Below are 20,950 nucleotides of genomic sequence, written 5' to 3'. Positions count from 1 at the left end.
GAAAGCTGGCTTTTAATTCTGGCATTCTCTCTTCCACTGACTTCTGTGACACTGCTGTCTTTTGGTTATTTGCTTACCACCACCCACACACACAACACACACATTCCAGTTGTGTATTACCAGCTGCATGCTGGGTATCTCCATCTGAATGTCCTGTAGGCATCTCAGACTCGAGTCCAAAATGTAAGTCAGGGCACCATGGTTCCACTCCATCAGGTTGGAAACTTGACGGAAACACCCATCTTCCTCAAGCTCCATATTCAATAGTTTGCCAAGTCTTCTTTTAGAAACTTTATTATAACATTTCACATTTCCCTCCATTTCTCCATTGACATATGCCTCTTTCTTGGGTTCTGACCCTCATCGCTTCTCATTTGTACTGTTTTGACTAGTATCCTTGCTTCCAGTCCATCTTCTCTGCAGTCCATTCTCTACAAAGCTACAAAATTGATATTCCTAAAGCATAGATCTGATCATGTCACTCTTTCCAGCTCAAAAATCTTCAGTGACTCCCCATTGTTCTAGGTCATATACTATATCTTCAGCCTGGAGTTTAAAGCCCTTCACAATATGGCTTCCACTTACCTTTCTAGTCTTATATTATTCCTTTTATGTTTTATGCACTCTCTGTTCCAGTTGAATAGCTAGCCTGCTAGCTATTCCCCATACATTACATTCTACCTCTTTTAAAAGAGGTCTTTCCTCATCCTCCCTCCCTCTGTCTCTGTCTCTATCTCCCTTTCTTTCTCCTTTCACCCTCCCTTTTGAAACTACTTTGTTTATATTTATTTAGTTGATATATGGTGAATCTCCCCAGTAATATCATAAGTTCCTTGAGGGCAGGGATTTTTTTTGCTTTTTAATGCCCAGATCCTTGTACATATTAGGTGCTTAATAAATGTTTATTTGAATTCATTGACTTGAAATCTGTGTTACCTTGGGCAAATCCTTCCCCCTCTTTGGACGTGAGTTTCCTCCTATGAAAAAAAAAAAGACCCAGTAAATCAAACTTCTCTTTATCGTGAGACACATCCCCAACCAAGTTTTTTTCACCTCCTGGGAATTCTGACTTGGACAGCATTCAGATGTAGTCACCCAGGAACTCCCTTCCTTCCTTAGAACAAATTCCTTATACTGCCTTAACCTTTTTTGTTTATTTAGTTCTTTCTTCCTCTCTGAAAAGTAATTGGCTTTATCTTACTCGCCCCCCAATTCTATTTATTCTTCAACAGACAGGAGCTTTGCTTAGTAACTACCTCCAAATTCCAACATATGCTAACACCTGAGATATGCCAGTACTCAGACCAGCCACTTTCTTTAAGAGACTAGGAATGGTGCTCTATGAGGAATAGGCTGCAAATCAACACTCCTCATCACTAGACTGTCTCCAGTGATCTAACTCTATGTATCTTTTATCTAGCTTCCCCTATTTTTGATCCTCGGTGTGTCACTTCCACTTTTGCTTGTTCTGTCAGCTGGACTTCCCCAGGAATCATAGGAGAAGGGACTGTAGAGAGTCAGCCTGCTTAGCTGGGTTTCGGAGTCAGAAGATGGGTTGGAAGTCAGTCTTTGCTGTTTCAGTGCCTTGGCCACCTCGGTGCACATGCTTAGGCAACCTCTCTGTGCCTCAGTTTCCATTCTGGCCTCATTAAATACCAACTCTTTGCAAGGCACCTTGCTGGGCACCAAAGACAGGAAAATCTGTTCTCTGGGACCCCACATTTTACTGGCAAAATGAGTGTTAGAATTTGTAAGACCTAGAGCTTAATCCTCTGATTTTAAAGGTTTTGGATCCCCCGCTCTATGGACCAGGATCTAGAATTTAAGCTGAGAATGAGACACTACCCACTTCCTAGCCCACCCTGACAAAGACGCTTTCGACTGCACCCTGCCCCCACCCCCACTCCCTGACTCTAGGGATAGAAGGTGAGTTGCCCAATAAGAAGCTTGGTGAGGGGGGCCGGGATTTTGGGGGGCTATGAGGCCAATGAAAGGTAGGGTCTCTGAGAGTCGGCAAGAAGGGTGACCAATGAGCAACCCGAGGCCAGGATGGGCGGGCAGGTAAGCCAATGGAAGTTGTGGGGCGGGGCCGGGTCTAGCGAGCAGCCTATAGGTTCGGCCGTGGGCGTCTCTCCCTCCCGTCCCCCGCCACCACGCCCCCTCCTCCCTTCAGGTAGGCTGCGGAGCGCAGGGGCTGGCCAGCGGCGTGCCGAGGCCGGGGAGCGGTGGCCCGCAGGGTCCCCCACCGGCGCTGCGCCGCCCGCCCTCTGCCCAGCCTAGGCCGGCCCCCGCCCCCGAGCAGCCTCATGGCGGGCGCCGCCGTGCTTCTCGTCACCCTGGTGGCCTCGGCTGCCGCATCTAGGGATACCCCGCCCAGGAAAATCGGTATCCTGCGAGAGCGCCGGGGGCGGAGCCGCGGAGGCCGCGGGGGAGGGGTGGGGTATGGAGGAGGACCAGGCCCGGGGGGATGGAGGGGATCCTGGAGGAGGGCGGGGAGGAATCAGGCCCGGAGGATGGGGCGGATGAATGGAGGAGGATGGAGGAGTACCAGGGCTTTGCTGGAGGGGAGAATGGGGAAGGCCAGGCCGCATAAGAGAGCCCAGGCCATAGATAAAGACCCCAAGTGATGAGGAGAATGGGGAATATACAGGCCTGGGGGGAGGCAGGAATGAAGGGGGTCCGGGCCGTGGATGGAGGATTCACGTGGGAGGCCTAGGCAGGGGCAGGGGCTGAAGCTGAGACTGGGGGTGATGGGCCACAGGGATAGTGGGGCAAGGCTCGGGGACAGGGGCTGGCGGGAGCGGCAGGCGAGGGATGCAGACTCAGGAAGGCGGGGTGGTTAGGGGGTGGGGCTGACAGCCATGTAGAAGGTTTGGGAGCTGGGAAAGACCAGCAGATAAGTCCAGGAGTTGTCAAAGGCTTTTAGTGATCTGGGCTTGTATGCCTTGTCCTTGTGCCCCTTCTCTTTCCTCCCCCACCTCTGCCCCTCGTTCTGTCTGCAAGGGCCTAGCCGAACTGCAGTCCTTCTCCTCTGCGATAACCTCTCAGAGGTTTGAAGACCACACTTGCCCACACTGTCCCAACAGATTCCTTGCTGAATTGTCTGTCCACCGCTAGTCTTTCCTCCTTCCACTCCCTCCTTCACAAGCTACCAGATTAAATTTGTTAATGAACTAAAGCATCGTCATTTATGCAAGGTCACTCTAAAACCTCTTTAAGTGGCTTTTCACTGCTTCCTGAATAAAGTATGAACTCCGGATGTGCCTGCAACTCCTTCCCCAATTTATCTCTGACCTAGCTTTTCAACCTGAACTTGCACTGTTACTTTTCACACTCCACAGTTCTTACCATCTTTTCATGTTGTCCTGTTATTTTTTTCCCTTTTAACTCTAAAATTATGTGTTTCCATCTCTGTCGATTATAATCCTTCCTGTTTTTCAAAGCCTCACTCAGGGACTACCTCCTGTATGATTTCTGCCTCAAGCCATTCAGCTGAAAGGAATCTGTCAGATCTCCTGTCACTTTTTTGTTCCACTTCTTTGAACTTACATTGTCCCAAGTTGTGTTAGAGTTACCTGTGTCCATGTCCTGTCCTTCCTGCTAGACTGTAGGTATCCAAGAATCTGGAAAGAAAAGGAAACGGAGGTTTATGTGACTTGGAGATTCAAGTCCAGATCCTTTAATTACAAACCTAATGCTTTCCAATGTGCTATGAAATAAGCTTTCTGAATTCAGAATTCATGCTGTCTTAGCTCTGTATCTCCTTCGGCTTAGCCTAGCGCAAGGCTTTGTACATAGTCAAGATTTAATAAATGGTTATTGGATGAATAAATGATTGAAAGCAAAAGTTCTGGTTTGCTTGTGGACTTTTCACTTTCATCATTGCCCTGTGTTCCTTTGTGTCCTCATCTCTCTCTTTCTCTCTCTCTCTCTCTCTCTCTCTCTCTCTCTCTCTCTCTCTCTCTCTCTCTCTCTCTGTCTCTCTCTCTCTGTCTCTGTCTCTCTCTCTCTCTCTCTCTGCTTGCTAACAGCGGTTGTGGGAGCTGGAATTGGGGGCTCAGCAGCAGCCCATTTCCTTCAGCAGCTCTTTGGGCCACGGGTGCAGATTGATGTGTACGAAAAGGGCACTGTTGGAGGCCGCCTGGCTACCATCACTGTCAACAAACAGCAATATGAAAGTGGTGGTGCCTCATTCAATTCCTTCAGCTTGCACATGCAGGACTTTGTCAAACTCCTGGGTAAGTGAGGGCTACAGCAGCTGGCTAGGGTTGCCAGGGGAAGGGGAAGCATAGGTTCAAGAAGTGAAAGGGAACTTAGAAATCCTCTAGTCTCTACACAGTATTCAAATCTAGATCTTCTGCCTCCAAATCTGGTGTTCTTTGAGCTGAACCTCTGATATTTCTCCCATCTCCCAATTCTCTGAATTAATAGGCTACAAGACAGTTATCTTACGTGATGAGAAACACTCATTTCTCCAGGTTGTGTAATGGAAAAGGTTGCTTGGCATAATTATTAAGGATAGTGTTTGTTTTAATTAATGAGTCCTTGGGAAATCTGCCCTAGCCCCTACATTTAGCCTAGTCTTAACCTCTTACTGTGCTAAGTAACCCTCTAAAGCTTACAGAGAAGGTGCTGATCAACATGGGAAGAAGGGATTTCCTCATCTGGAGTTCCCTACACCAGTGAAATCATAGGTGTAGTCTTTGTTCCTATCCCTAGATGATAGCTGGTCCAAGTCTTAGACCTGGTCTCAGAAGAATTTGAGGTTCCAGCTTATTCTTGGATCTTAGGGCCAAGATGAGTGTACCTAAACCCTCAAGTTGGTCCAGAAACCTTGGTGGATAGGCCCAAAATCTCCCTAGCTGAGGATGGTGGGAGAGGCACGGTTTGTTTGTTTGGGTTTTTTGGCTAGGCAGTGGGGTTAAGTGACTTGCCTGGAGTCACCCGTCTACTGAAGACAGGCGTGAATTTTCACAGGCAAGCGTATTCATATAGAATTGAAGAGACTTAGATCCTGGGCGCCATGATGGCATCTGTCACTGACTCTATTACATATGTAATCATCAGCAAAGTCTACTACTGGAGCCAGATTAGCCTTTGCAGTGACTCCACTGCATAAAACCACCGATGCTTTCTGTGGCTTCTCCCCCACTCCATTCCCTCCTTTTCCCAAAAGGCTTATGAGGCCATAACTAGCAACTTGAACAATAATAGGTCTTTAAGGTTTATGATGGTCTTATCTCACAACAACTCTGAGGTGGGTATTGCGCGTAGTTACGTGAGGAATCTAGGAAACAAGAGAGGTGACGGGTTTTGCCCATTATCACACAGTCAGTTTTGAACTCAGGCTTCCTTATTCTGAGTGTGATTCTCTTTGTATTGCGCTAGACAGCACAAACAGACTTGGGACTGTAAACTTGGATATGTGAGAATTGGTTGAAAGAGAGGGAGGAGTGTTTAGTCGAGAGAAGTGACTTAAGTCAAAGGACTGGATCTCTACCTTCAAGTATTTGAAAGATTGTAATTATTCTGCTTGAATCACTTAATCTCTTTCTGCCTCTGTTTCCTCATCTGTGAAATAGGAATAATATTAATATCATTTCCTTCACTGAGTTGTTTCAAGGATCAAATGAGATAACATATATTAAGCACTTTTCAAACCTTAAAGTCCTATATGAATGCTAGCTATTATCATCATAAGTTGTAGCAAGACGTTTTTTAGCTTTAATATGAAGGTAAGTTGTCCTCAGTGGAGTGGACTGTTTGGGGGAGGTTTTCAAGCAGAAGCTAGACGTCCACATGCCAAAAGAGGGGATTATTGTTTGGGTCAGGGTTGGGGAACCTCCCCATGAGGCCACAGGTTTCCTGCCCTCTGTTTAGGGAGTAGTTGAATGAGTTACTCTCTGAAGTCTCATCAGGCCTTGAGAGTCTTTCATTCTTTGAAACATTCCTCAAGCCCTTCAAAGATTTCTGCTTCTGTGGCCACATTGAGAATCCTCATCATTGTCAGCTTGGATTCTCCCAAACTTGAACCGTCTCTGAAAAGGAGTTGAGCAGCTTCTTTATTTTCTCAGGTCTGAAACAGCGGCGGGAGGTAGCAGGGAAGAGTGCCATATTTGGTGGTGAGCAGCTTATTCTGGAAGAGACAGATTGGTACCTGCTAAACCTTTTCCGAGTCTGGTGGCACTATGGCATCAGCTTCCTGCGGCTGCAGATGTGGGTAGAGGAAGTCATGGAAAAGTTTATGAGGTGTGGCCCTGTGGAGAACTCGGTGAGAACATTCCATTTTGAATAGATTGGCTAGAGATGGATTGAATGAGAGCCAATTCAGCTGTTCTCCTTTGAGCAAAAGGGATCTATAGCAGTTAGCTCCATTAGCATAGATATTAGAAAGGAAGCCTGGAATGAGAATTGCTCATTGTGTGAGGTGATATTCTTGACACAACGGGAAAAAACAAAGCAACAAACCAAACCACTCAATGTGGAGTAGCAGGACTTCAGTTCAAATCCTGGCTCTGCTGCTCGTTACCTAATTGACACTGGGAAAGTCACTTAGCTTCTCTGGGCCTCAGTTTCTTCATCTGTAAAATGAGATTGTATTGGATTACTTCTGAGGTCCCTGACAGCTTGAAAACACATTAGCTTATATTTTGTGTGTTTAGCCTAGACTATGTACCCAGGACTGTGATGGGCACACTCCTAGGGGCTATAAAAGAAGTTTAATCATGATAATGGTAATTATAATTCCTATTTCTATAATGTTTTGCCATTTACAAATCTCTTTCCTCAGAAAGCCCTGTGAGTCAGGCAGTTCAAGTAGTATTATTGTCATCTTACAAGTGAGTAAACTGTGGCACGGAGAGAGTCAGTGACTTCCTACAGCAAAGTGCTGGAGCCAGAAGACCAGGAGTGTTTGCTGTCCTCAAATAGCTTACAGTTTACTGTGTTGGTTTGACCATACTTATTTTTTCTATTTGTATATCTAGCTTGTTCAAAACCTCAGTATGGCCTATAATAACTCAATCAGCAAGCATTTTTTAAAAAAAATACACTTTCATTGCCATCTTTTGTTTTTATAGACTAAATTTCCCCTTGTAGACTCTGCAAAGAAGTAGGGGGAGGTATCTTCTCATATCTTCTTTGGGGCCAAGCCTTTTGTTTGTAACTTTTGACATTTCATTTTTTATTTTTTCTTGGTTGTTCTTTCCATTTCCATTTCAAAACACTTATTAAGTGCCTACCACGTACCAATGGTGCTAGGTGGTGGATGTACGAAAACAAGAATGAAACAATCCTTACTTTTAAGGAGCGTAAGTTGGAAATAGACAAATATGTATTTAAGTATATATAGAATAAGAATACTTGGACATTTCTCCTTTCAGATAGCTCTTATTTTTAGGGTTATGCTCTATATTTCATTCGTTGAGCACTCATTCAGATTAGATTGTAGAGCCATAACTGCAAGGGACTTTGGAAGTCTCCTTTAGTCGAACCTTCATGTTATGGATGAGGAAACTGAATCCCAGAGTAGCTAAGAGGGTGGAATTTCAAAACCTCAGTCTTCTCATGTGTAAAATGGGGATAATACAATAATAGTTGTACTACCTACTTCAAACAGTTTTGAAAAAAAGTGCTTTATAAATCACAAAGAACTAGAGCAGTGTGACCTATTGTTATCATTAGAAGTTTAGAGGAGGGTGTTATATCTAGTGGAGATACTTAGGGAGGAGAAGGTACCACCTGAGTTTTATTTAGAAGGATGTCTAATACTTTGGTAGACACACGTAGTTGGAGTTAGGGGAGGGAATGTGGTACATTGCAGGTTTTGGGAATGGAATGAAGAGCAAAACAGACGTAAGAAGGTGGAAGACATGATTGGTAAGCAGCAAGTTTAGTTTGGCTGGAGTATAGGCTACATTTGAGCGAAAAGTAAAGTTGAAATGGTGCTAGCTGGTTGAAGACCTTGAATGCCAAAATGAGGAACTTAATCCTATTTTATCAGCAGTGGGAGAGGGGAGAGGAAGGGGATCCTTTAGGTTTTTGAATAAGTAGCATTGCGTAAGGGATATGTATGTATTGAGAAGACTACTCTGTAACTGTATTTGTAGGACTTAGAACTGCATTTTGAAAGATAAAGTTTTGATAGAGGCATCTAGAAAGAGGAGTAGAGTGGAGAAACTGGTTCCTTCCAGATGAAGGGAATAACATAAGCAACAGAACAGACTCAAAAAAGTATAAGATATGTTTGGGAAAGAGCAAGCTCAATTTAACTAGAGTCCTTGAGATCATATAATCTAGTCCTTTCCTTTTATGGATGAGAAAACTTATCAGAGAGGAGAAACTGGAGGCAAGGAGCCTAGTTACGTATTAGTCAGTAAACATTTATTAAACACCCACTCTGTGCCAGGCACTGTGGGAAGCAATGAGGATACAGAGAAAGACAAAAGACAGCACCTGGGCTTAAGGAGCTCACGGTCTAATTGGGGAAGGTCACACGTAAAACAAAGCTGAAAAGGATGGGGGAGAAGACTCAGGGACATGTTGAAATCTTGTAGCCAGATCTGGGAAGACCTGTTTCAGTTAGAGAAAGGGAGGGACCACAGGGGCAAGGATACTGAGAAGGTGTGAGTTTTAGAGTTGATTCCATCTTGCAGGAAAATGAGTTTCTGGGGACCATGATGAAGTCCAGGAGAGCAGCCAGAGAGGAAATGTTTGCAGTTAGTTGCTTGCTATGATCCCTAGTTACTTTAGAGAGTCAGCTCAAGCTTCATCTTCTTGCAGAAAAAGCCTTTAACAAGGTACAAGACTCATTTATGTTACAAGCCCTACAGAGTATAAGTACATAGGGACTCTGTCTCTTTCTCTCTCTCTCTCTCTCTCTCTCTCTCTCTCTCTCTCTCTCTCTCTCTCTCTCTCTCTCTCTCTCTCTCTCTCTCTCTCTCTCTCTCTCTTTTTTGCAAGGCAGTCGGGGTTAAATGACTTGTCCAGGGTCACACTGCTAGTGAATATTATGTGTCTGAGGATGGATTTGAGCTCAGGTCCTTCCAACTCCAGGGCCAGTTTTCTATCCACTGCACCACCTACCTGCCCCGGGACTCTCTTTTTAATAACATAAAATGTATCTATCTAAAGCCAAAAGCAAGCATCACATGTAGTAGGGATATGCTAGAATCTTTTCCTATAAACAGGGGAGCAAAGCAAGTATTCCCACTTTTCCACTGTTATTTGATATAGTTCTGAAAATGCTAGCAATAGCAATAAGAGAAAGAAATTAAATATAAACAGATAGATAAATAGGAGATAAAACTATCCCTATTTGTTGATAATGTGATGGTATACTTGAAAATTCCTAGGGAATCAGCAGAGATACTAATTGAGACAATAGCTTCATCAAAGTTGTGAGCTACAAAAATGCAGTTAAAAATTAACTGCATTTCTATATAAGGATAACAGAATCCAAGAATAAATAGTAGAGAGGGAAATCATTCCAAATAACTACTAAATACAAAAAGTATCTGGGGATCAGATTACCAAAGCACACAAAATCTCATATGGATTCAATGACAAAGTCCTCTAACAAACAAAGAACAACTTAAATGTCTGGGGAAATATTCATTGCTCGTGGATAGGCTATGCCAATAAAATAAAAATGACAATGCTACCAAAATTAATTTATACTTTTAATGCTGTACCAATAGAATATCAAAGAGATACTTTATAGAACTCTATAAAATAATGAAATTCATTTGGGAAAAGAAGGATCTAGAATCAAGGGCAACGATGAAAAGAAACATAGATGAAGGAGGAACAGCACTTCCAGGACTCAAATTGCATTATAAAACAACAGTTATCATATGGTATTAGGTAAAAAGTAGGAAGTAGAGAAATTAAACAGACCATCCAAGGGAGAATCAGAAACAGTGGAACTCAATAGGCTCCTGTTTCTTAAACAAAAAAAACTGGAAAACCAGAAAGCAGTCTGCCAGAAATGAGACTTAGATCTTACACCGTCTTCTATAATACATTCTAAATGGATATGTGATATTAATATTAAAGATGATACTATTAAAAAATTTAGGAGAGGAGCAGATCCTACACCTCTCAGAGCACTGGGTAGGATATGAATTCTTAAACAAGGAATAGAAGCAATTTCAAAAGGTTAAATATATCACGTAGAGTACATGAAACTGAAAGCTTCTGCACAGACAAAACCTAGGATAAGAAGGGAAGCAACCACATGGGAAAAAGTTTTTGTCTCAAGCTTCATTTTCTCCATGAAGATGATTCCCTGGTCCCCACCCACTCCCAGCTACTAAGTGCCCTTCTTCTTCAGACCACCTTGTATACATTTTGTATATTCATATGTATGTGTGTGTATACGTGTATATATGTATACATATAAATATGTATGTGTGTGTACATTTGCGTGTATGTGTATACACATGCCGTGTCTCCCTTGTTAGAATACCGTCCTTGGAGGCAGAGGTGGTCTCACTTTTGCTTTTGTTTCCTCAGTGTTTGGCACATAAATAAAAATACTTATTGATTGGTTGATCGAGTGATCTAAGTTACTGTTAAATATCTGATGATGAAGTATTTGAACTGTGGTGATAGTTACAAGTTTGATACATAGAAAATAAGGAGAACCATAATGAGGTTTTAATAGCTGATATTTACATAGCATTTTAAAGTTTGAAAAGCACTGTACATTCTCTCATTTGATCTTCGTTACAGCCCTATGAAGTAAGTAATACAAGTACTGTTCTCTCCATTTTACACATGAGGAAACTGAGGCTGAAAGAGGGGAAATGACTTGTCCAGCATTACACAGCTAGTAAGTTGTGGAGCTGAGATTCAAACCCAAGTCTCTGGTTTCCAAATCCAGTATTCTTTCTGTTACATTGCCTCACACCAACTTTTTTCCTAAGTCCTCTGCAGGAATTATAGGGGGTTCCATATGTCTTCTCCTCCTGCCCGGTATACCCCCTAGCATGGTAGAGTGACTCAGCAGTGGCTCTGTTTGGGATATACTCACAAGCCTGAGCCCTTGTTGGGGGTTTCTTCTTTTCTTTCAGAATATATAAGTACCAGGCACATGGCTATGCCTTTTCAGGAGTGGAGGAGCTACTGTACTCAGTGGGTGAATATACCTTCATCAACATGACCCAACGCTCTGTGGCAGAATGTCTGCTCGAAGTGGGAGTTACCCAGCGCTTCATTGATGAGGTGATCACGGCTCTGCTGCGTGCCAGTTATGGGCAGTCCGCAACAATGGCAGCCTTTGCGGGTGAGCTTCAGGCTTTCGGCTTGTCCTTCTTTGCCTGTACTAATACCTCTCAAAGGGAGGTCCCTCCTTGACTTTTCCCAGGGGATCTTCTGCTCACTTTTCAGGAACTGTAGTAGACAGTGTTTGGGAATTGAACATTTGTTAAAAAATTAGCCTCTCATGAACTGATGCTGAGTGAAGTGAGCAGAACCAGGAGAACATTGTACACAGTAACAGCCACGTTGTGCTATGACTAATTTTGATAGACAAAACTCTTCTCAGCAAAACAAGGATCTAAGACATCTCCAAAAGTCTCATGATGAAAAATGCTGTCCACGTCCAGAGAAAGCACTATGGAATCTGAATGCAGATGGAACTGTACTATTTGCTCTTTTTTTCTTCCTCCATTTTGCTTTGTTTCTTGTGGTTCCTCTTATTGTTTCTACTTCTTCTTTACAACATGACTAATGTGAAAATATGTTTAATGGGAACGTATATGTAGAACCTGTGTCAGATAGCACTTTATCTTGGTGGGGGAGGGAGAGGGAGAAAATTTAAAACTCAAAAGCTTATGGAAGTGAATGTTGAAAACTAAAAATGATTTTAAAAATTAGCGTCTCCACCCTGTTGGCCCTCAAAGTAAAATGACCACATCTTTCTCTCGTTTTCCTCCAGGAGCGATGTCACTTGCTGGAATACAGGGGAACCTGTGGGCTGTGGAAGGGGGCAATAAGCTAGTATGTTCAGGCTTGCTGAAGCTGACTAAGGCCAATGTGATACACGCCAGGGTGACCTCTGTGGCCTTGCACAACACAGGTGGGTGGCCGAGAAGCCAAAGGGAGGAAGTAGACAGCATTGAAGAGCCACCTTGTTGGCCACGGCAAAGTCACTGTAGTGTCTCAGAGGCTTTGGCATTTTTGCCTCTTGAATCTCCAAACCCTGTTTTGTGGATAACTAGGGAAACAGCAGAAGAAGGCATCTACAGTAGTGATTTCCAACACCAGAGGGCACTGTCTTTATGCTTCTAGCCACAGGATCATGCATTATTAGAATATGAAGGGACCTTTGAAATCTTAGAACAAGCCCTTCATTTTACAGGTGTGGAAATTGAGGCCTTGAAAAGGGAAGTGACTTGCCCAGGGCCTCACAGCCTATTTTTAGCAGTGTCAGAACTAGCATTATGAGGTCTTGGCCCCCTGTACATACCTCTTTCCACTACACCTTTTTCTCTGCTGTGTTGTTTCTTGGGAAATCATTCACTGGCTTCATCTTTTCTGGAGTGCCAGTGGCCTTACCCAGGATCCTAAGAGAAAGAGAATATTGTTGTGCTCCTTGGAAAATTGGGGGGGTTAACTATTAGGGTTTGAGAAGGTGAGGGTGGTTGGAAAATGGGGGTAGGATGGGTTGGGAGGAGTTAGACTCTGAAAAGAAGAACATTTTGATAGGGAATTCTTCAGGCTCGCTAATGAAAATGAGTGTTGCTAGAACTAACAGGTCTGTAGCCTGGTCAGGGCAGTTTTAATGGTTAGCGGTCACTCTGCAGTGAAGCAATGCTAATCTTGTCCACTTGTTACAGTTGTGTAATCTGTGCTTTTCAGGATGTTTTTATATATACCATACGAACTGGTCCTGCACATTCTGTGAGGTAGAAAAGAGAGATAATACCTTCACTGTACAGATGAGAAAATAACTGAAAGGTGAAGTGATTTGGACAGCCATACAGCAAGTTAATGAAAAAATTGGGCTGAGAACTGATATGTATATATGTATGATTTGTATATAGTATATTACATTTTACAAAGAATCTCACATCCATTATTTCTCTTGAACTTCACAACTCTATGGTGAAATAGGTTCTCTGAATATAGGTGTTATTAGTCCCATTTTACAGATGAGGAAACTGACTTCCAAAAAGGTTAAGTGACTTGTCCAAGGTTATAGCACGTGTTTCAGATAGCACGTGAACCCAGATTTCCTGACTCTAAGTCAAGTATCTGGTATTTTATTGTATATTCCAGTAGGCATGTAGGGTTGTAAGTAGTCTGTAGCCAAGAGATAAATTGATCTCTGTTCTCTCTTTTCTCTCTCCTCAGAAGGGAGAGCCCTTTATCAGGTGTGGTATGAGAAGGAGGATAAAATGCATTCAGACTTCTATGATATAGTAGTCATCGCTACTCCCCTCTACGTCGGCAGTGACAGCAACATCACCTTTGACGGCTTTCAGCCTCCCTTTGAAGAGTTTGTTGGTTCTTTCCAATCCACTGTCACCTCACTGGTCCATGGCTACCTCAACTCCTCTTACTTTGGCTTTCCTGACCCCAAGCTCTTCCCTTTTGCCAGCATTCTTTCTACAGATGCCCCTAATCTCTTCTTCTGTGCCCTGGACAACATGTGCCCTGTTAACATCTCAGCTACCTTCCGGAGGAAACAGCCACAGGAGGCGGCCATTTGGCGAGTCCTGTCCCCCCAGCCCTTGGAACGTCCCCAGCTGAAGAGCCTTTTCCGTTCCTATTACTCAGTCCAGACAGCCCAGTGGCAGGCCTATCCACAATATGGTTCTCGTATGGCTACACCACTGTTTGCCCTCCATGACCAGCTCTTCTACCTCAATGCCCTAGAGTGGGTAGCTAGTTCTGTGGAAATAAGTGCTGTGGCAGCTAAAAATGTGGCCCTTTTGGCCTACAACCGCTGGTACCAAGACCTGGATAAGATTGATCAGAAGGACTTGATACACAAAATTAAGACTGAATTGTGAGAACTACTAGAAGAAAGGGAGATGGGTAGGAGTCTGTGGAACTTCATTCATTCATCTAACAAGCATTGATTAAGCACTTGCTTCATGTGGAGTCCTGTACTCTAGAGGCTTAATGTGATACACATGTGGATAAGACAGGGCCTCTGTCCTGCTGGAGCTTAAAGTATCCAGTAATGATGATTCTTGATCCCAAATCAGTGATAGCTTCTAAAGCAATGGGAAACCTGTGTCCCACGCCCTTGATATGTCTTGTGTGACCCTTTCTCTCTCCTCTGTCAGACCTTTCTGCTTGCCTTTCATGGATTTTGGAGAGTAATTGCCTTCAGGGGAAGGGGAAGTGGAGGCAAAATTACACCTCTTTTATTTATTTAATTTTAAATAAAAATCAGTCTTCTAAATCTGCCATTGACTCAACTCCTGGTTTTCTGATTGAAGGGTGAAAGTAAGAGTGGAGGTAGGGTTGGAGATAGGGGTGGGGAAAGATGCAGCATAGATTTAGCTCCATACCTGACCTTACAGATCATGTAGGCCAGTATTTCTTAATCTTTTTTTGTCTCACTGACCTATTTGGCAGTCTGGTGAAGCTTATGGACCCATTCTCAGAATAATGTTTTTAAATAAACAAAACAAAACAAAATATATGGGATTTCCAAGGCAATGGACTATATTGAAATAGTTATAAAATATTAAAAACAAGTTCATAGATCCCTGGTTAACCCTGTATCTATTCCAACCTCCTAATTTTACAGATGAGAAAACCAAGGCCCAGCCTGCCAGTTGATCCTGAGCTCTGGCAGTTTCTACCAAGTGGGAAAGGCCCTGACAAATAGTGTCATCATGGAGGGGGGTGGGATAGAATTGGAATAAAAACTTTTTTAAAAGTTTGAAAAAATTATTTTAACATGTAATTAGGGAAAAGTGGGGGGGGGGGGGTTTGTTTGGTTTTGGTTTTTTTAAGGCAGTTGGGGTTAAGTGACTTGCCCAGGGTCACATAGCTAGTAAGTGTGAAGTATTTGGTCTGAGGTCGGTTTTGAACTCAGGTCCTCCTGAATCCAGGGCTGGTGCGCCATCCACTGCCATCACCTAGCTGCCCAATTAGGGGAAAATGTTTAAAAAAAAAAAAAAGAAACCAATGGTGTCCAGTAATCAAGGACAAGACTGGCTAAGTTCATAAAGGTCTATGTCCAACTGTCAACCTCTAGGTGATGAATTCTTTGACCATGAAACAAAAGTACAAAATGACTCAGTTTTGTCCTGCTTTTTCAGAGTGACGGAAAAAGGATGCAAGAGATGCTGAAATCACATGCTTTTTAGACTACAGACAGTTTAACTCTTGATTATCTAAATATGAGATTTTTGTCCAGCTATTGGATTGATGTGTTGCTGAAACAACTGTACCCATAGACATGAACATTCTCATAAAAGAAGCCAGAAGACAAGTGTGAAAATAGCATTATGACTTCTTGAAAAGCCAAATAGGTAGTGCTCAGAAAACAGGAAGAGGAAGGAAGGAAAGAAAGGAACAAGGGAGGAAGGAAGGCAACAGGCATTTGTTAACTACTTAGCTATGTGTCAGGCACTGTGTTAAACTTGACCTTGTCCTCAAGGAATTTATATTCTAATGAGGGAGAGTAACACAAAAAAAGGGGGCTTTGGGAGAGGGGAGTGAAAAGGTGCCTAGGTACGGGGGAGGGGAAGGAAGGGCAGCCTGGACTGCTCCACAAGACGGAGGCCCCAGAAGGAACTTGACAGTGGGAGAAAGGGACCAGGAATATTTCAGGGTAGTTGGATGTTCCAGGATGAGGAAGCCCCAGGAAAGTTCCTGAGGAAAGTTCCAGAATGAGACAGCAGCACAGACGTATGCCAGAAACAAGCTGGGAAGGAAATGAGCTATAAATAATGGTTGTAGAAATTGAAGAACGATCTATCTCTTCTCTCTGTCTCTGGGCAAGCAGGCTGTGGTCCCTGTCCAAATTTCAACAAACTGGCGAGTTCTTGGCTTTCCTGAGAGAATGAAGGTGTATCCCACTCTGGCAGCAAGGACAGAGACACAGGATAGGCATTGGTGGGAAACAGTGATGTGAGTGTTTTGTTTGTTGAGTGGAGGGAAGGCAGGTGTGTGCAGAATGAATAGAGTGGGGATAACTGGAGACTGGCACGTGTTCTTACTCCAAGTTACGGCTAATTTGAACTACAGCAAGATGGACAAGTTACTTCTGCCTGGAAAAGAGATGATAGAGTTTAGGGCTGGCGGATGATTTAGGGGGCATCTAACCCAATCCCTCCCTTTAACGATGAGGAAACTGAGCTCCAGGGAGGTTAAGTGACTTGTTTACAGGTTTAAAAAGGTAACCTGCAAGCAGCAGTGCTGGATAAGAATCCAGGGCCACTGACTCTGAATCCAGTGCTTTTCCTACGTCATTGTTCTGACATCTGTCTGCTCTGTGGCTATCTCAAAATGGAAACGTTGGTCAAAAAAATAGTCTATACTTTTCTCCTAAATCTTATCAGCACAACTCTAGCATGATCCATACTTGCACTCTTAGTAAAACAGCAATAAAAATGACAAGATCAAATTACCTGCATTTGCATTGGAAGAAAAGCAACAGGGACCACACTCAAAGAAACTCCAAAGTGTTTTGCAGCAAGCTTTTATAATTACTTTCGGGTAATGAGGTTTTCTTTATCCTCACTTAAGTCTTCCTCCCATGTGTTTGGGAATTTTTGATTTTTGATTTCCTTTTATTAATTTTTATTATCTGGGGATGGGAGGGAAGCAGGGCTGTTTCTCCCAGGCTGTTGAGTTGGCTGACACATGTCTCATGGGATGTGAAAATTTATTTAAGACTTCCAACATTCCTCAGATTATGGAGCCAGAGGAAGGATCTCAGTTGTCCCCAACTCCTTGGTTATCCTGGTGTCTGGTGATGTGTAAATCTTCCCCCTCAAACAGCCCTTTGTGAACCCTCTAAATATAGTTTAATCTGTAACCTGACTGAGTTTACCTATAGAATCTGTTTAACTGGGTTTATTTCCTTAGGGAATGTGTGAGATTATGATTCTGTTTAACTAAGTTTATTCAACTTTTATGCCGTTGAAGGAATCATAGGTGGTGAATCTGTCTTTTTAAAAGCTTTTATAGCCAAAGAATGTATGAAATTGCAATATGTAAAAGAATTATTTCTCTGTCGCTGACATAATTTGGTCTATAAGAAGCCTTGTTAGGATCCTAGTCATTTTTCAAGATTACATTTCTACTTCCTATACCTGTGCTTAAGCATAATAAAAAAAAATAATGAATAATAAATAAAATGAAATTAAAAATAGATTTTTAATCTCTATAATTTCTGTGGTAGATCTATTTTGGTAGTATTTACCTACTACATGAGCTCAAAAAGGAGATATTTCTCCAATAATACATGCCTTAACATAGCGTGGAAGTGACCCTGGGGGTATGAAAATTGCCAGGAGAACAACGGCTCTGACAAAGTTCTGACAAGCTAGCAGACTTCAGGTACCGGCCAGGTCCATCATCGAAAGCCTGCCCTAGTGAAGTACAAAAGGCCTAATGCAATAATCAAAGGGTCATTCCCCCAAGGGTTGCCTTTTCTTTTTTCTTTCTTTCTTTCTTTTTTTTTTTTTTGGTTACGGTAACTCCCAGTATACTATTTGTAGAGGGAGTACCTATATACTTACATAATCACAGGCACTTGATTCATTAACGTCTTCGCAGTGGCTGGCTATACATGTGTATGCGTATTTTGCACGCATAAGCATTTTATACACACACGTGCATTTTTGTTGTCGTTCAGTCACGTACAGCTCTTTGTGACCCTTTTTGGGAGCTTTCTTGGCAAAGATACTGGAGTGGTTGGCCATTTCCTTCTCCAGTTCATTTTACAGATGAGGAAACTGAGGCAAACAGGGTGAAGTGACTTGCCCAGGGTCACATAGCTAGTCAGTATCTGAAGCAAGCTTTGAATTCAGAGCTTCCCGACTCCAGGCCCAACACTTTATCCACTGTGCCACTTTATCCATTTGCACACACGTGTGGTAGAACTGCCTTCCGAGTAAGGAAGACTTGCATTTGAGGCCTGCCTCTCACACATTCTGACTGTGTGACCTTGAGCAAATATCATCCTCTTGGTGCCCTCAGGCAACTCTGGGGGATAAAATTACAGAGCCAGCAACGATTCTCTTTGGTAAATAAAGATAGTTAGCTTCCTCATTAGCATTCCCATACCAATAAAATCAAAGTGTGGTGTCCAAATACATAATCTGTGTATGTATGTGTGCAAAGACAGAGCTGTGGTTGAACTTTCCTCCAGTGTCTGCCACATAGTACATGCTTAAATATTGATTGATCGCTCTCATCATGATCATCATTGTTATCATCATTATCTTCATGTAATGGGAGCTAGCTGTGATATAATGCTTTAAAATTTGCAAAGCATGGGGCAGCTAGGTGGCGCAGCGGATAGAGCACTGGCCCTGGATTCAGGAGGACCTGAGTTCAAATGCGGCCTCAGACACATAACACTTACTAGCTGTGTGACCCTGGATGAGTCACTTAACCCCATTGCCTAGCAAAAACAAAACAAACAAACAAAAAAATAAAATAAATTTGCGAAGCACTTTACATGTGGTAACTAATTTGATCCTCACAACAACCCTGGGAGGTAGGTACTATCATCATTCCCATTTAACTGGTAAGGAAACTGATACTGAGAGAGATTGAGTGGCTTGCCCAGGGTTAAGCTGTTACTAGTCTCTGATTGTGTCTAAGTGTCTGCCTGCTCTAAATGTTTAAGCATCTGATTCAGGATTCAAACTCAGGTCTTCTTGACTCCAGATCTTATGTTCTTTTCACTTCTCCATTGAATGTCAACTGAGGGCTTACACTGAAGTTTGGCCAACCTGCAGTGTAAACAATGAATCTGATGATTCCTAATGGGATATTAGCTATAAAAATCATCCTCACCCTATTACGTTCGTCATTTATTTTAGGGTCATGTGGTATCTACTCATTGCTTGGAAGAACTTGTGGCCCAAATACCAGGATTTTATTGCATTGTTTTGCAGGGAAAAGAAGGGTTGGAAACAACATGTTTGGAATGTGTTTGCGTGCTGATGTTTCCTGTGGCTGGTCACCATGTTCTGTCTGCACTTACACGCAGAATTCAGGTGCTCTGGAGAGTGTAGTAGGGTTAGGGTCCTTGAGGACAGCTAAGAGTAGGCACTATATAAAATCTCAGATTTGGAAGGTACCTTGGAGGTTATATGATTATGATTATGATTCTCATACCTAGTAGTGACAGAGAGATCACTATTGTAGGACAGTTCTAATTATTAGCAGGTTCTTCCTTATACTGAAGCAAAATCTACCCTTTTTTGGTGTGTGTGTGTGTTGTGGGGCCAGAGGTTCCCTAGCTTGGAATGACAACTAAGGTTCCTCTGGCTCCTGCCAAGTTCTTTGGCATCCTGATTATATCCAGTTCTTTTTTTTTTTTTTGGCTAGGCAATGGGGTTAAGTGACTTGCCCAGGGTCACACAGCTAGTAAGTGTTATGTGTCTGAGGCCAGATTTGAACTTAGGTCCTCTTGAATCCAGGGCCAGTGCTCTATCCACTGCAACACCTAGCTGCCCTTATATCCAGTTCTTTACGGGGTCTCTCACCTCCTGCCCATCTTAGATGGTCTAGGCATGTACCAACCCTCCATTGTGCATGGAGTCTCTGACTGTTGTATTTATCTCACATAGGCCTGACTAGAGCTACGTATGTGTGTATGTATGTATAAATATAGATAGTTATATCTCTATATATGTATACATATATACATATATAGATATCAACATATATGCACATGCATATATATGTATATAAAGACTAGATATAGATATCTATATAAACATATACACACATACGCATATGTATATATACATGTGTATATATAGAAAGGTTATAGGTATCTAGACATGTATATATACATATATGTGTATATTCCTACAAAGATTTCTATCTATTCCTATCTGTATCCCTATCCCTATCTCTATTTCTCTCTCTGTCTCTTTCTCTGTCTCTATATATCTTTTTCTCTATTGAGTTATAAACTTCATAAGAGCAAGGTCTGTGTCATATCTCTCTGTGTATCCCCAGAGGCCTTTCAAATAGTATATAATTAATAGATGTTTATTGAATTAGAGAACAATCTGGAGGTCAGACCTGCTCTACAGTATTCCCAGTCCAAGCTCAAACAATTTGTAATCCAAGCACAAGGCTGTCAAGATTAGGCATGGTGTGGCTTTCCTTTCTGCAAGGGGTTCTGCTGAGCCAATCAGTCTACAAACATTTCGTTGAGCATTTACTGTGTGCCAGGCACCAGGGCTGGGAATACAAAGAAAAGAAAATGAAAAAATAGTCCTTTCCCTCAAGAAGCTTAGAACTAATTCTCTGCCCCCTCCCCCCCACAGTGAACGTCCTCCCCCTTCCCCCATCCCACACATACACTTCTCTTGCCCTCACCCTAGTGGAGTGTTGAGCTGGGAATACAGGGCAAAGCCCTGGAGATGAGGAGGAGGAGGGGAAAAGGAGCAAGATGGGGGGAATACTTTACCTTCACTCAATTTGATTTACCATTTTATCCATACTCAGCTCAGCTCAGTTCAACTCTGCGAAGGCTTCCAGAACGTCACCGCCTCCCACGCCCACCTCAGATCATTCTCTTGGGCCTCATGCTTTCTTAGAGTGACATGTGTGTTTCTTATTTTTCTCATATCGCGCTTTAACCCTGAATTCTACTATGACATCATTTCTCCTCTCCCCAGCTTCCCAATAGAGTGTAAGCTCCTCGAGGTCAGAGACTGTACTACTTTCTTTTTTCTTGTCTCCCTCCTCCCCACTTTTTCCTAGGTCTAGTTTTTATTATAGT

The 20,950-nt window shown here is 42.7% G+C and overlaps 1 protein-coding gene across 2 annotated transcripts; it reads left to right on the top strand.

The window, feature by feature from the left end:
- Nucleotides 1-2,177: 2,177 nt before the first annotated feature.
- PCYOX1L (prenylcysteine oxidase 1 like) lies at nt 2,178-14,424 on the top strand. 2 transcript variants are annotated; one of them, XM_020969164.2, is made up of 6 exons: nt 2,178-2,385; nt 4,032-4,238; nt 6,075-6,249; nt 11,076-11,287; nt 11,942-12,082; nt 13,360-14,424. In XM_020969164.2, the coding sequence occupies exons 1-6, from the start codon at nt 2,307-2,309 to the stop codon at nt 14,019-14,021; spliced, it is 1,476 nt and encodes a 491-aa protein (XP_020824823.1). In that variant the 5' UTR covers nt 2,178-2,306; the 3' UTR covers nt 14,022-14,424. The 2 variants fall into 2 exon arrangements, with proteins under 2 accessions (XP_020824823.1, XP_020824825.1); XM_020969166.2 differs by lacking the exon at nt 4,032-4,238 and having other exon boundaries at nt 2,179-2,385.
- The last annotated feature ends 6,526 nt before the right edge of the window (nt 14,425-20,950 follow it).

The sequence above is a fragment of the Phascolarctos cinereus genome, unplaced genomic scaffold (assembly GCF_003287225.1).
Source record: "Phascolarctos cinereus isolate Bilbo 61053 unplaced genomic scaffold, phaCin_HiC Scaffold_2;HRSCAF=192, whole genome shotgun sequence".
Taxonomy (NCBI): Eukaryota; Metazoa; Chordata; class Mammalia; order Diprotodontia; family Phascolarctidae; genus Phascolarctos; species Phascolarctos cinereus.
The sequence above is the reverse complement of the archived record's forward strand: the minus strand, read 5'-3'. Positions and strand labels throughout refer to the sequence as shown.

What these genes read in the sequence shown, in the direction of transcription:
- PCYOX1L (XM_020969164.2), top strand. Translation starts at nt 2,307, where the DNA reads ATGGCGGGCGCCGCCGTGCTTCTCGTCACCCTGGTGGCCTCGGCTGCC. An exon ending in AACAATGGCAGCCTTTGCGG is followed by an intron (nt 11,288 to 11,941) that starts GTGAGCTTCAGG and finishes GTTTTCCTCCAG; the next exon opens with GAGCGATGTCACTTGCTGGA. An exon ending in TGTGGCCTTGCACAACACAG is followed by an intron (nt 12,083 to 13,359) that starts GTGGGTGGCCGA and finishes CTCTCTCCTCAG; the next exon opens with AAGGGAGAGCCCTTTATCAG.